Source organism: Theropithecus gelada, chromosome 10, assembly GCF_003255815.1.
Source record: "Theropithecus gelada isolate Dixy chromosome 10, Tgel_1.0, whole genome shotgun sequence".
Classification (NCBI taxonomy): Eukaryota; Metazoa; Chordata; class Mammalia; order Primates; family Cercopithecidae; genus Theropithecus; species Theropithecus gelada.
Window position 1 is genome coordinate 675611 of NC_037678.1, and position 13239 is coordinate 688849.

At 56.1% G+C, this 13239-nt stretch overlaps 1 protein-coding gene across 2 annotated transcripts in view; it reads left to right on the plus strand.

The window, feature by feature from the left end:
- Positions 1-199: 199 nt before the first annotated feature.
- Positions 200-13239, plus strand: part of TTLL8 (tubulin tyrosine ligase like 8) — a 33935-nt gene continuing 20895 nt past the window's right edge. The window contains exons 1-8 of one of the 2 annotated variants that reach the window (XM_025400190.1): positions 200-296; positions 1887-1978; positions 2551-2689; positions 3466-3539; positions 5526-5654; positions 7006-7120; positions 7587-7721; positions 10940-11126. In XM_025400190.1, the coding sequence (XP_025255975.1) occupies positions 233-296; positions 1887-1978; positions 2551-2689; positions 3466-3539; positions 5526-5654; positions 7006-7120; positions 7587-7721; positions 10940-11126 (935 nt within the window). In that variant the 5' untranslated portion in view covers positions 200-232. The remainder of the gene's footprint in view (positions 297-1886; positions 1979-2550; positions 2690-3465; positions 3540-5525; positions 5655-7005; positions 7121-7586; positions 7722-10939; positions 11127-13239) is intronic. The other variant, XM_025400189.1, reaches the window with a different exon arrangement.

Consider the following 13239-nt stretch of genomic DNA (forward strand, 5'->3'; position numbering starts at 1 on the left):
CCCAGACCTGATCCCCCAACCCAGACATGATCCCCCAACCCCAGACCTGACCCCCCAACCCAGACCTGACCCCAACCCAGACCTGATTCCCAACCCCAGACCTGACCCTCAGCATGGGCCTCAGAACCCTCTCCATCCCCAGGGCCCCCTACACCCTCCCGGTTTCCGCATAACCACCACACCCTCTCCTCTAGGGTCCAGAGGAGCAAAGGGCGAGCTGTCGGAAGCCAGCATGGAGCCAGAGAGGAAGGGGCTCTGGTCGGCTTCTTCCAACGGAGACGGGAGAGAAGAAAATAGTGCGTATCGTGTATTGCCTGCGTACCAGCCGTTCGCCCAGAGCAGTGCTGCAGCTCCCGGGCTCAGAGGCAATCCTGGCTGCAGCCTGCTGCCAGGAAATCGGGGAATCCGGGGACGGGCACTTCACTGAGCTGTAGAGCCAGGTGCCTTCTCTTGGGCAGTCCAGGCGTAGGACCCCAGGGGTGTTGGGGGGCGCTGGCTCCTGCCTCCTGCACTCCGATCCCACTGTCCAGCTTCTTGGGAAACTGGGAAATTAAACGTGTGGGTGTGAAGGGCTCCCTTGGTGGGTCATGGGGGGCCCTGTACTCGCGTTTCTCTTCCTTCCTGCCCTTGCCCTCTTCAGGCTCGTCTTCGTTGCGTGGGTAAATGCTCCCTAGAGGTCAATGGCTAGGCTACAGGGCGGGCTCATGCTTAGCTTTAGAAGCTCCCCCAACCATTTAAGGGCCCAATTGAGAGCTCCGGTGGCCCCCCACCTCCGCCGTCCCCACCCGCAGTGGGTGTCCTCACTGCCACTCCCGGCACTCTGGTGGGTGTGGTTTTAATTTGCATTAATTAAATCTCACTGGTTTTAATTTGCATTTCCAGACAGCTCAAGGTGTTGAGCTGTTTTTCACCTGATTCTTGGCCATTTGGAGCTCTTCCTTCCGGAGCGTGGTTCTGGGTCTGCAGGCCGCGGTGAGATTGCTCTGTGACCTCACGGACTTGGAGGAGTTCTCTGTATGTCCTGGATACACGCTCTTTGTCAGATGGATGCAGCCTTGTCAGTCACTTTATGCTTCCTTTTGATAATCAGAGCTTCTTAATTTAATTCAATCTATGTTTTTTGAGACGGCGCGGGTGGGAGTGTAGCAGTGAGGACGGCCATAGGTCACTGGCATCATCATCTTGGTTTTGGTGGGTCTTAGCTTCTTTACAGCAACCTGTTTTATATCAGCAGGGTCTTTATGACCTGTATCCTGTGCCAACCTCCTATCTCATCCTGTGACTTACAACACCTTCACCACCTGGGAATGCAGCCTCATTTTACCCAGCCCCTATTCTAGATGGAGCTGCTCTGGTTCACACACCTCTGACACTTCTACCACCATTCCGTGGACCAGCGTCCGGCCACACGCCCTCTCTCACAGCTCTGGTCTCCATCACTGTGGACTGTGGATGAATTTTGCTGGCTTATGGATGGCGCCTCTCAGAATATGCCGTTTCATGTCTGGCCTCGTCAGAGGCATGTCTTTTTTTTTTTTTTTTTTGAGACACAGTTTCACTCTTGTTGTCCAGGCTGGAGTGCAATGGCGCCATCTCAGCTCACTGCAACCTCCACCTCCCGGTTCAAGTGATTCTCCTGCCTCAGCCTCCTTAGTAGTTGGGATTACAGGCATGAGCCACCACGTCCGGCTAACTTTTGTATTTTTAGTAGAGACAGGGTTTCACCATGTTGGCCAGGCTGATCTCGAACTCCTGGCCTCAGGTGATCCGCCCGCCTCGGCCTCCCACAGTGCTGGGATTAACAGTGCTGGGATGACAGGTGTGAGCCACCGCGCCCAGCCTTGGATGCCTTATCCTTGATTTGATGTCCTCTTTCTCTTTTGCAGAATTAAAACAAGGAATTTCCCAAGACTTGGCTTCTTCCTCCAGATTAGACAGATATAAGATAGCAAGGCAGTTAACGGAAAAAGCTATTAAGGTAAATGCTCCTTGGGACTCAGTGGGGAGGGGGGACACTTTTTTAAAAGGACATTTGTTTTGGAACTTGGACTCTGTCCGTCTGGTCTCTGACGCACTGTGTCCCCGCGCTGCAGCCTCCTCCCTGTGGGGACTTGGCTGATGTTACCTTTTATTTACTTACTTATTTTTAAGATGAAGTCTTGCTCTGTTGCCCAGGCTGGAGTGCAGTGGCACAATCTCAGCTTACAGCAACCTCTGCTTCCCGGGTTCAAGCAATTCTTGTGCCTCAGCCTCCCGAGTAGCTGGGACTACAGGTGCATGCCACCATGCCCAGCTAATTTTTAGTAGAGATTTATTTAGTAGAGATTGTTTTTTTTAGTAGAGATGGAGGTTTCACTGTGTTGGCCAGGCTGCACTCCAGCCTGGGTGACAGAGCGAGATTCCATCTCAAAAAAAAAAAAATTACATTATTGGGTGATGGATGCCCCCACATCTTAGAAACCAGCACTAAAGAGCTTATCCATGCAACCAAAGTCTGCCTGTCCCCCAAAAATGATTGAAATAAAATAAAGTATCCTCTTGCCATTTTAGGAGAAGAAGATTTTCTCTATTTACGGACACTACCCGGTGGTCCGGGCCGCTCTGCGAAGGAAGGGCTGGGTGGAGAAGAAGTTCCACTTTTTGCCTAAGGTCATTCCGGATGTCGAGGACGAAGGTGCTGGGGTTGCTGGTAGTGTATCGGAGGCGTGCGTCTCAGCTCAGGGCTCGTGTGTCTGTCACAGGCAGGGGGAGTCGGCACTGGCCTGACTGTGGTGCCTGCCCCTTGGTCCTGGCGTGCCTGATGGGGTGTCTCCAACCCCAGGTCTCCATCGCCCTCCTGGCCTCCCCGCCCCAGGCGGTTGTGCCAGGCAAACTCTTTCAAGTGCCCGGCCCTGCTCCCTTCTCAGAGTCCCTGTGGCCCCCGCCCAGGCCTCCTCCTGCCCGGGCGATTTCTGTCATCCTCTCTCTGCCTGGCCCCAGCCGTCCCTCCTCCAGCCCCAGGTCCCCGAAGTCCACTCCTCAGGCCCCCGCGGCGCTGGCTGCTCCTGGCTGACATCTGCACAGCTGTGTCTCTGTCCTCTCGGCCCCATTGAGACCCGGATCAAATGTTCGCCTCCTCCTCCACCCTGCCCGTGGCCCCTCAGCCTCTATCACTCCTACCCCCATCCCGGGCTATCTCCACCGGTCCACACCCGGGGACACCTGGGTCTCCAGGAATCCCGGGCCTCCAAGCTCTGTCACAGCCCTGGGGAGGTTCGATGCAGTGGACGCTCACTGGATGGATGGGGGCTGCCAGAGCGCCCCGAGCCTGACTCAGGACCCACAAAGGCACCTGCTCCACCAGGGGAAGGCCCCACCTGGAGCAAGGTTTCTGGAAGTAAACAAGTCTCTGTCCTGCCTGCGGACACGGTGCGGGAAGTCTGGCTGAGGCTCCATGTTCAGGCCTCCCCCGTGTTTCGTTGGCAGATGTTACATGTGGCAAAGTCAAAGAAAATCAAGAAATGGCCTTGGAGAAAACAGACGACATCCACAACGTGATGGTACGTCCCCTGCGTGCATCGTGGGCATCCCCTGCATGCATTGTGGTCAGCCGCGCCTCTCCAAGGCTTCTCACACCACCACCCTGCTCCATGCCCACTCGCCCATGTCCTAGGGGGATGGCAGCCCAGCGGGGGCAAAGCCCCAGTCACAGCAGGGCCCCTTGACCGAGCAGCAGGACCTGGCCGCCCCCAGGGGTGGGGTGAGCCCTTTGGTGCTGGATGAGCTGCTGTGCAGTGAGTGCACCCTGTCCTCCCAGCTCCCCTCCACCCACACCAGGCTGGCTTGCCGCGTGCATGTGGAAGCTGAGGGTACTGAGGCCCAGCAGGGCTCGGACAGCTCGGCCGGTGTGTTGCAGGATGGGGCCTGGCCAGCGAGTGAGCTGGGGTCTCCAGCAACACGGCAGTATGCGCCTCCCCACCTCCCCAGCCCAGCCTAGTCCCTGAGGGCTCCCAACCCTCCACCATAAAGAGGACGAAAGAGAAACCAGAGTGGGAGGCGACATTTGCAGTACTTAAAATTTAGAAGATCAAATGTCCAGAATACATGAAGAACTCACAAATCAGTAATGAAAAGACACATAGAAAAATGGACCCAGACTTGATGAGGCGCCTCCCACACGACCAGTGAGCTTGTCCTTCCAGGTTTCTGGAGTCAGTGCCTTTCCCATAGAGCGTCGTGGGTGCTCCAGCGGCTCCCACAGGTCCGTGGGCAGTGGTGTGGACACAACAGAACATTCCTCACTGTTCTGGAGGCTGGAGTCTGGGTCGGGGCAGTGTGGCTGGGCTCTCTGAGAGTGTCCTGCTTCACGGGCAACTGGCTTCTCTCTGCGTCGTCACACAGAGGCAAGGGTTTTCCTGGGGCCTCTTTGTAAGGGTGCAAGCCCATCGTAAGGGGCTCAGGCTCATGACCTAATCCTAAAGCCCGCCTCCTATGCCATCGCCCTGGGAGTGAGGATTGTAACACATGCATTCCGGAGAGACAGAAACACTCTGGTCATTGCGCCTGGAGGAGAGACAGCTGCAGGTGGCAGTTACCTGGTGGGGGTGGCTGGGGAACTTCGGCTCTGTTGATGATGCTGTTTCTCACCCCGTACGGTGGTTAGTGGTTAGCAGTTAGTGTGCTATTATTTACACACACACACACACACACACACACACACATATTTTTTTTGGGGGGGCGTGTTTTGAGATGGAGTCTCACTCCGTTGCCCATGTTGGAGTACAGTGGTGCAATCTCGGCTCATTGCAACCTCTGCCTCCCAGGTTCAAGTGATTCTCCTGCCTCAGCCTCCCGAATAGCTGGGATTACAGGCGCCCACCACTATGCCTGGCTAATTTTTGTATTTTTAGTACAGACGAGGTTTTACCATGTTGGCCGGGCTGATCTTGAACTCCTGGCCTCAGGTGATCTACCCGCCTTGGCCTCTCAAAGTGTTGGGATTACAGGCGTGAGCCACTGCACCCAGCCTGGTTGGAATTTTGACTTAACAGATGCCATTTTGTAAACAGAAAAGCACCAACCACACACCCCCAGCTCCACGCCCAGCCCCTCTATCAGCAGGGCAGGAGTGGGAGGCCAGAGCCTGGGGCTCAGGGAGGGGTGCGCAGGGCCCACAGTGCAGGCCTGGGGGCTTCCGTCCTGGGGACTGTGAGCTCTGGGTTATGAAGTGTCGTGTCATCTCGGCAAGTGGTGCGTCCCACACCCACGTAGACCCCGTGCGGAGGGCTCAGGCCCCACCTGCAGCCCCACATCAGGGGTGGCTCCCCAGAGCCCGAGGCCCCTCCGTGGAAACCCTGCATGGTCCTGGTTGCGCCCCACATCCCGTGCACAGGAGGACCACAAGGAGCACTGCTGCCCGCAGCAGAGCTCAGCTGGGATCCTCACGCTGCACGCCATGTATCCGCTGATGGTCGCCTCACTCCATCCCATCCTGGCTGGTGTGAACGTTGGATGCTGAGCATCAATAAAGACTTTTTTCTTGCCAGTCTAGGTTGGTAAAAAACGAGATGCCGTACCTCCTCTGGACCATCAAGAGGGACGCCATTGACTATCACAGCCTGACCTGCGACCAGATGCTGAACCACTACGCAAAGACGGCCTCCTTCACCACCAAGGTGAGCTGCTTGGGCATGGCGGGAGCCGGCAAGGGTGGTGGGGAGGGGCTTCTGCAGCCATTAGGGACCCTCGGTGGCTGGTCAGTGACCATAGGTGGCCATTGGCAGCCACCAGCCACCTCCTGGGCGCCTCCCAGGACTCCTGGTCTAAGGCCATGGCCAGAATCACTCAGTGCCCACCCCACCCCCTGCACCCCTGTGCCCTTTGCTCTGTGTCTCTGGGTGAATCTGGGGCCACAGAAACCCCTTCCTCAGAGCACAGAGGCCAAGCCAAAGATGGGGCTGACTGGGGGCTGCCACAGGGCTTTGGATGCTGAAAGGGCTGTGGGTCCCCAGGGGAAGAGGTGCCGTTCCCCGCAGCACTGGGCACTCCCCCGCCTCCCCCAGCCTCCAGCCCTGCACAAGGCAGCTTCCATACCCTTCCCACCAAGGCCCGGGGCTGGGTTCTGCCCAGGACGCAGGGTGTGGGGACCCTGCTGAGGGAGGGGTCCGGGAAGAGGGGCTTCCCTGGCACAGAGGTCCCTCTCAACAGTCCAGGTGCGGCTGCCTCAGCACAGCGTGGGGCGGAGGCTCCCTGCTGCACCTAATACCCAGTGCTATATAATAAGCCAGTGCTGCTTGTGGAAACACGGCCCCTTCAAAGACCCTGTGTGCACAGCCAGTCAGCGGGTGCTGTGTTTTCTGGGGGGTGTGCACAGCCAGTCAGCGTGTGCTGTGTTTTCTGGGGGGTGTGCACAGCCAGTCAGCGTGTGCTGTGTTTTCTGGGGGCTGGCTGCTTNCTGGGGGGTGTGCACAGCCAGTCAGCGTGTGCTGTGTTTTCTGGGGGCTGGCTGCTTTTTTTCCTTAACGCAGTGACAGACCAGACGTTGGGGTGCGGGGACTTCACGATATGCCTCTCTAATGGCCAGTGCTGCATCGTGTGTGGTGGGCAGTGCTGGGCGTGTGGCCGCATTCTGGGTCCTGCAGCCGGTCCTCCCTCTCCTGGGGCCTGAGCTGTGGGGCACCCTGTGGGCCGTTTAGGGGCCTGGAGGGAGCCCCAGTGCCCACCGCCCTCGGTGCCCTCAGCTGCAGCCTCCCCATTCCCCGGGACCTGCCACGTCCCCCACTGCCTCAAGGATGCGTCTAAGCCTGGCTTGCACATCCACATACCCACTGCTGGGACCGGCTGGAGGGGGCGGCCTGGGGCCCTGGGGGACCGTGTGTCTCGGGAGGGGGAGGGATCCGCCCTAGGGGTGCTGTGTGGTGCCGCATGGCCAGGCAAGTCCAAGGTGGACGGTCTGTCCTCGCCTTGTGAGCGAGGTGGAGCTGAGCTGAGCTGCCCCTTGTACCTAATGTGCCGCTGTCTCTGGAGATCGGGCTGTGCGTGAACATGCGGAGCCTGCCCTGGTACGTCCCGGCCAACCCCGACTCCTTCTTCCCGCGCTGCTACAGCCTCTGCACCGAGAGCGAACAGCAGGAATTCCTGGGTAAGTGAGGAGATGGCAGAGGACCCCAGGGCGGTCAGCAGAGAGGCTTCTAGAAAGATCCCCCGGTGCTGAGACAGACTGATGGGGCAGGGTCTGAGGACAGAGGACCAGAGAGAGGCCTCCCGTGGCCATGGTCATGGCAGTACAGGGGCCAGGGACCCCGGGGAGGGAGGGCGGGCAGGCAGGGAGTGTGTGGTGCTGCGCTAGGCCTGTGGACAGTGCGGCGAGCAGCTGGGGCGAGGCAGGCTCCATGGTTGGAGGCCGAGGGGTACAGTTGGATGGCTGCAGTCACATAGGCGCTGCAGGGAGAAGGATGGGCAGAGTGGGGGTGTGGGAGCAGGCCTGGGCCCCACCGGCTGTGAGGGCGGGAAGTGGGGCGGGTCGGGGAGCCTCCATTGCCCTGGCCCCATCTCCAGTCCCCAGTCCCGGCTCGGGCAGATGGGGCGAGGCCGTGCTGTCCTTTCAGAAGACTTCCGGCGCACGATGGCATCCAGCATCCTCAAGTGGGTGGTCAGCCACCAGAGCTGCAGCCGGAGCGGCAGGAGCAAGCCCAGGGGCCAGAGGGAGGAGGCCGGAAACAGCGACCTGAGCAGCAGGCAAGGTGCGCTGGGCCGGGGCAGGGCAGGGCCAGGCCACCAGAGCTCGGGGACTCCACGGGGTCCCTCCCGCCTCCTGGGTGTGGTCAGTCCTGAGGGTCGCGGCAGCCGGGACCGGATGCAGCAATGCCTCAGACTCTCTCGATTCTCATGGCAAATGGGTTTTCTCTTCTAACCGTGGGGCTGAACGTCAAAGTCACCCTGTTTGTAAAGCACCTGGCTATTAACGCAGCCCTGGGACGTCCGAGTCCCACACTCACCGCCACAGTCCTGTGCCATGGACGTGGTTCCAGCATGTGGTCAGAAGCCTGCCCTGCCCCACGGCCACCACGACGCCGCATCCTGAGTCTCCCCAAAGGGGCCCCATGGGAGAGGACACAGGAAGCCCCAGGGAGAGGATACAGGAAGCCCCAGGGAGAGGACACAGGAAGCCCCAGGGAGAGGATACAGGAAGCCCCAGGGAGAGGACACAGGAAGCCCCAGGGAGAGGACACAGAAAGCCCCAGGGAGAGGCGCCCTGGGTGGCACAGGGATGTGAACCAGACGTCGTGTTTTTGGACAAAACCCAAATCTTTTTTGTGGTGGTTGGTTTTAATAAAATGTACTTTCTAGGGCAGTTTTGGGTCACAGCACAGCTGAGCAGAGGGTACAAGATTTGCCACACTCTGCTGCCCCCGTGCCTCCCCCACTGCCAGCATCCCCCGCCAAAGCAGTGCGTTTCAGCTGTTGACAGATGAATGTTGGTGCATTAGACTTTTAGAGTATTTGAGCAAACAGTGATTTGTGCCAATCAGACGGCTGCAGGGCTCCACTGAGGGGAAAACCCTTCTAAGTAAACGTGGAAACGGAGGAAATAAATCCTGATTGGTGAACGCTGGAGCGGTGGCCTTGTTTGTGCTGAGTGACAACCCAGCTGGCTGCCTGTGATTGGCTGTGCTTAAGTTTCGTTTTCAATTCTGAGTTAGGTTGTGGTTTGCGTTTGTCGGAGACCAGGTCACTTGGGCCACCTCAGTCTGATGGCCTCCTAATTAATGGGTTTTTTTTTGAGATGGAGTCTCGCTCTGTCACCAAGATTGAAGTACAATGGCGTGATCTTGGCTCACTGCAACCTCCGCCTCCTGGGTTCAAGCAATTCTCCTGTATTAGCCTCCCAAGTAGTTGGGTGCCCAGCACCACACCCAGCTAATGTTTTGTATTTTTAGTAGAGACGGGGTTTTGCCACGTTGGCCAGGCTGGTCTCGAACTCCTGACCTCAGGTGATCCACCCACCTCAGCCTCCCACAGTGCTGGGATTACAGGCCACCGCACCCAGCCTAATTAATGATTTTAACACAATTGGTGAACCTACAATGACACATCATGGTAACCCAAATGGTGTTACACATTCTACAGGTTTGGACAATGTATGATGCCGTGTATCCACCATTCCAACATCAGACAGAGACGATCCCTGGCCCTAAAACTCCCTGTGCTCTGTCTCTTCATCCCCCCGCCCCAAGCTCCTGGCTACCACTGATGTTTTTCCTGTCTCCATGGTTTTGCCTTTTCTAGAATGCCATTCGGTTAGAACGACGTAGCATGGAGCATTTTCAGATGGGCTTCTTCGACTTAGTAATACGCACTTCAGATTCCTCCAGGTCTTTTCATGACTTGAGAGCTCATTTCTTTTTAGGGCTGAGTAATATTCCACTGTCTGGATCCACCACTGTTTACTTGTCTATTCGTCTACTGAAGGACATCTCAGTCACTTCCAGGTTTTGACTATCATGAATAACGTTTCTCTCGATATCTGTGTGCAGGTCTTTGTGTGGCCATGAGTTTTGAATTCATCTGGGTAAATACCAAAGAATGCACTTACTGGGTGGCATGGCAAGAGTATGTTTCATTTTGTAAGAAACTGCCAGACTGTCTTCCAAAGTAGCTGCACCATTTTGCATTTCCACCAGCAATGAGGGAGAGTTCCTATTCTCCACATCCTCGCAAGCCTTTGATGTGGTCAGTGTTCTGTTTGCAGCATTCTCCTGGGTCTGTATTAATGTCTCATTATTGTCGTGATTTTGTTGTGAGACAGGGTCTCACTGTGTTGCCCAGGCTCATCTCAAACTTTCAGGAGCAAGCGAGCCTCCTGTGTCAGCCTCCCAAAGTGCTGGGATTACAGGCATGAGCCACTGTGCCCAGCTTCCATTTCCTTGTGAATTTCTGAGGGTATTTTATAGAAAAATCTTGTAGATATGGAATTGCTAGTCCATAGCGGTATATGATATCGAGCATGTGTTCATATGCTTGTTTTCCATCTGTATGTATTTTCGGTGAGGTGACTGTTCAGATTGCTCATTTAAAATTGTTTCCTCGCTGGGTGCGGTGGCTCACACCTGTAATCCCAGCACTTTGGAGGCTGAGGTGGGTGGATCACTTGAGGTCAAGAGTTTGAGACCAGCCTGGCCAACATGGTGAAACCCCATCTCTACTAAAAATACAAGATTATCCGGGCATGGTGGTGCACACATGTAGTCCCAGCTACTCCGGAGGCTGAGGCAGGAGAATCACTTGAACCCAGGAGGCAGAGGTTGCAGTGAGCCAAGATCTTGCCATCCAGCCTGGGCAACAAGAGCAAAATTCTGTCTTAAAAAAATAAAAATAAAAAATAAAATTATGTTTTCTTGTTGTTGAGTTTCAAGAGTTCTCTGTATACTCTAGGTAATATTCCTTTATTAGATGTGTGCAAATATTTCCTCCCAATCTATGGCTCGTCTTCTCGTTGTCTTGACATCTTGATATTGTCCTTTACAGAACAGAAGTTTTTCATTTTAATGACGTTGAACTTATCAGTAATTGCTGCTGTGAGGAGCTGAGGGTCTAGCGGCGGGGCCCACTGAGGAGCTGAGGGTCTAGCGGAGGGGTCCACTGAGGAGCTGAGGGTCTGGTGGCGGGGTCCATGTGTTTCTTGTGAGGACATAGCACTCACAGAGCCATTGGAGATTGGGACCATTCAGGAGGGAGGAAGTCACCTGCCCAGATGCAGGCGTGACATCCAGGGTGGCCGCCCAGACAAGCTTGGTTGGGTATTGGAGTGCCTGTCTGGGGGTCTGGGACACTTGTTGGGTATTGGGGCACAGAGGGAGTGGAGCGAACTTTGTCTATGGCTTTAGGCCTCACCCCTCGAGGCGGGCAGGGCTGCCCCTGGGTGGGGTTCCCACTCCATGTGCCTGTGTCTGGGTTTCAGATGCCAAAAATGCTGAGGCAAAGCTCAGGGGTCTCCCGGGCCAGCTTGTGGACATCGCGTGCAAGGTGTGCCAGGCCTACCTGGGGCAGCTGGAGCATGAGGACATCGACACGTCGGCGGACGCCACGGAGGACCTCACCGAGGCCGAGTGGGAGGACCTGACACAGCAGTACTACTCCCTCGTTCAGTAAGACTTGCGCAGGCCCCCAGCACGTGTCGGAGCCGTGAGTGCGGACTGCAGGAGCTTCCGGGGCAGTGCAGCCTCGGGGAATTGGGTCACCTGTCTGGGCATCAGGTTACCTGTGGAGTATTGAGTGTTGGGATGCCTGTCCTGGCATTGGGACTCCTGTCTGGATGTCTGGGATACTTGCTGGGTACTGGGGTGTCTGTCTGGATCTTGGGGCTTCTGTCTGGGTGCTGAGATGCTTGCTGGGTATTGGGGCACCTGTCTGGATGTCTGGGATGCTTGTTCGGTATTGGGGTATGTGCCTGGATGTTGGGGTGCCTTACGGGTGTCGGGGTGCCCAGGCCCTCTGTTGCCTGTCCCACCAGGCCCCTGATGACTGTTGAGAGGATGATACCCCCTCAGGGGGCCTTTAGGAAGTAGCATTGTCTTGTGTATCTTCAAAATCCAGAAAGGTATGATGTCATTTGGGCCCCCCACAGCCGAGACAGGCAGGTGGGGTTTGTCTGTTTCACAGCTGGGACACCTGCCTCACTCTTGTCATTGGTGAGTGACTGGCAGAGGTGTGCCTGGGCCCAGAGCTCCTGGCAGCTGGCGAGTGACTGGCAGAGGGGTGCCTGGGCCCAGAGCTCCTGGCAGCTGGCGAGTGACTGGCAGAGGGGTGCCTGGGCCCAGAGCTCCTGGCAGCTGGCGAGTGACTGGCAGAGGGGTGCCTGGGCCCAGAGCTCCTGGCAGGTGGCGAGTGACTGGCAGAGGGGTGCCTGGGCCCAGAGCTCCTGGCTCACTGACTCTTATCGTCACCATTCACCGCTCCAGGGGTCCACAGGCTGACCCTGGCCTTCCTGCCCCTGCTGAGGGCCCAGTTCTTCCTCAGGCCAGGGGTTCAGCACTCCCTTGGCAGTGGCCACCAGAGAGAGGAGCTGGGTGGAGGGGGGCCTGGCCCCCCCGGAGCATGAGCAGCTGCCGGCCAATGGGAGAGTCAGGAAAGTGACTTGATTCAGAGGGTCTGCAGCAGCTTCATGCTTCATCCCACGGTGGTGTTGATTCTTTTGTTTCTTTCTTCGTCTTGTATTAATTAAGTATTTTTAATTAATCAAGTATTTTTCTTTTCCTTTTATTGAGGGATTACATAACTACAGTTAAGGGCACGCAGTGTATAATCCTATCTGTACATGTGGATGAAATTTTGCTCACATGTCCACCTGCGTAGCCGTAGTCCACTTGAGACAGAAGACGTTTCCAGTCCCCGGTCAGCTCCTGTTAACCTTTCTCGGGAGAACCCCACAGGGGTCACACCTATTCTGGCTCCTGCAACCATGAACCAGTTTTGTTTTCAGATTTCACATTTGGGGAACAGTCTGTGCTCTCTCGTTTATGACTTCTTTTGCCCAACATGAAATCTGTGAGGTCCATCCACGCTGGCATATGTGAGATCCATGAGGTCCGTCCACGCTGGCATGTTGAGGTCCATGAGGTCCGTCCACACTGATACACGTGAGGTCTGTGAGGTCCGTCCACGCTGATACACGTGGGGGTCTGTGAGGTCCGTCCACACTGATACACGTGAGGTCTGTGAGGTCCGTCCACACTGATACACGTGGGGTCTGTGAGGTCCGTCCACGCTGATACACGTGGGGGTCTGTGAGGTTCCTCCACGCTGGCACATGTGAGATCTATGAGGTCCGTCCACGCTGGCACACGTGAGATCTATGAGATCCGTTCACACTGGCACACTTGAGGTCCATGAGTTCTGTGAGGTCCATCCACGCTGATACACGTGAGGTCTGTGAGGTCCGTCCACGCTGATACACGTGGGGTCAGTGAAGTCCATCCACGCTGGCACATCTATAGTTACGAGTTTTGTTCTTTTTGAAGGTAATGTCTTTTCCTCTTGATGCTTCAGGATATTCTGTCTTTGGTTTTCAGCAGTTTGATTATAACACTTCTACAAGTAGTTTCTTTGTATTTCTCCTGCTTGAGGTTTGTGGGGCATTTTGATCTGTGGGTTGGAATTTTTCCTCAGATTTAGAATACTCTAGGCCATTATTTCTTGGCTGTTCCTTCTGCCCTATTCTCTCTCTCTTCTCTCCTTCTGGGGCTCCAGTTACATAAGTGT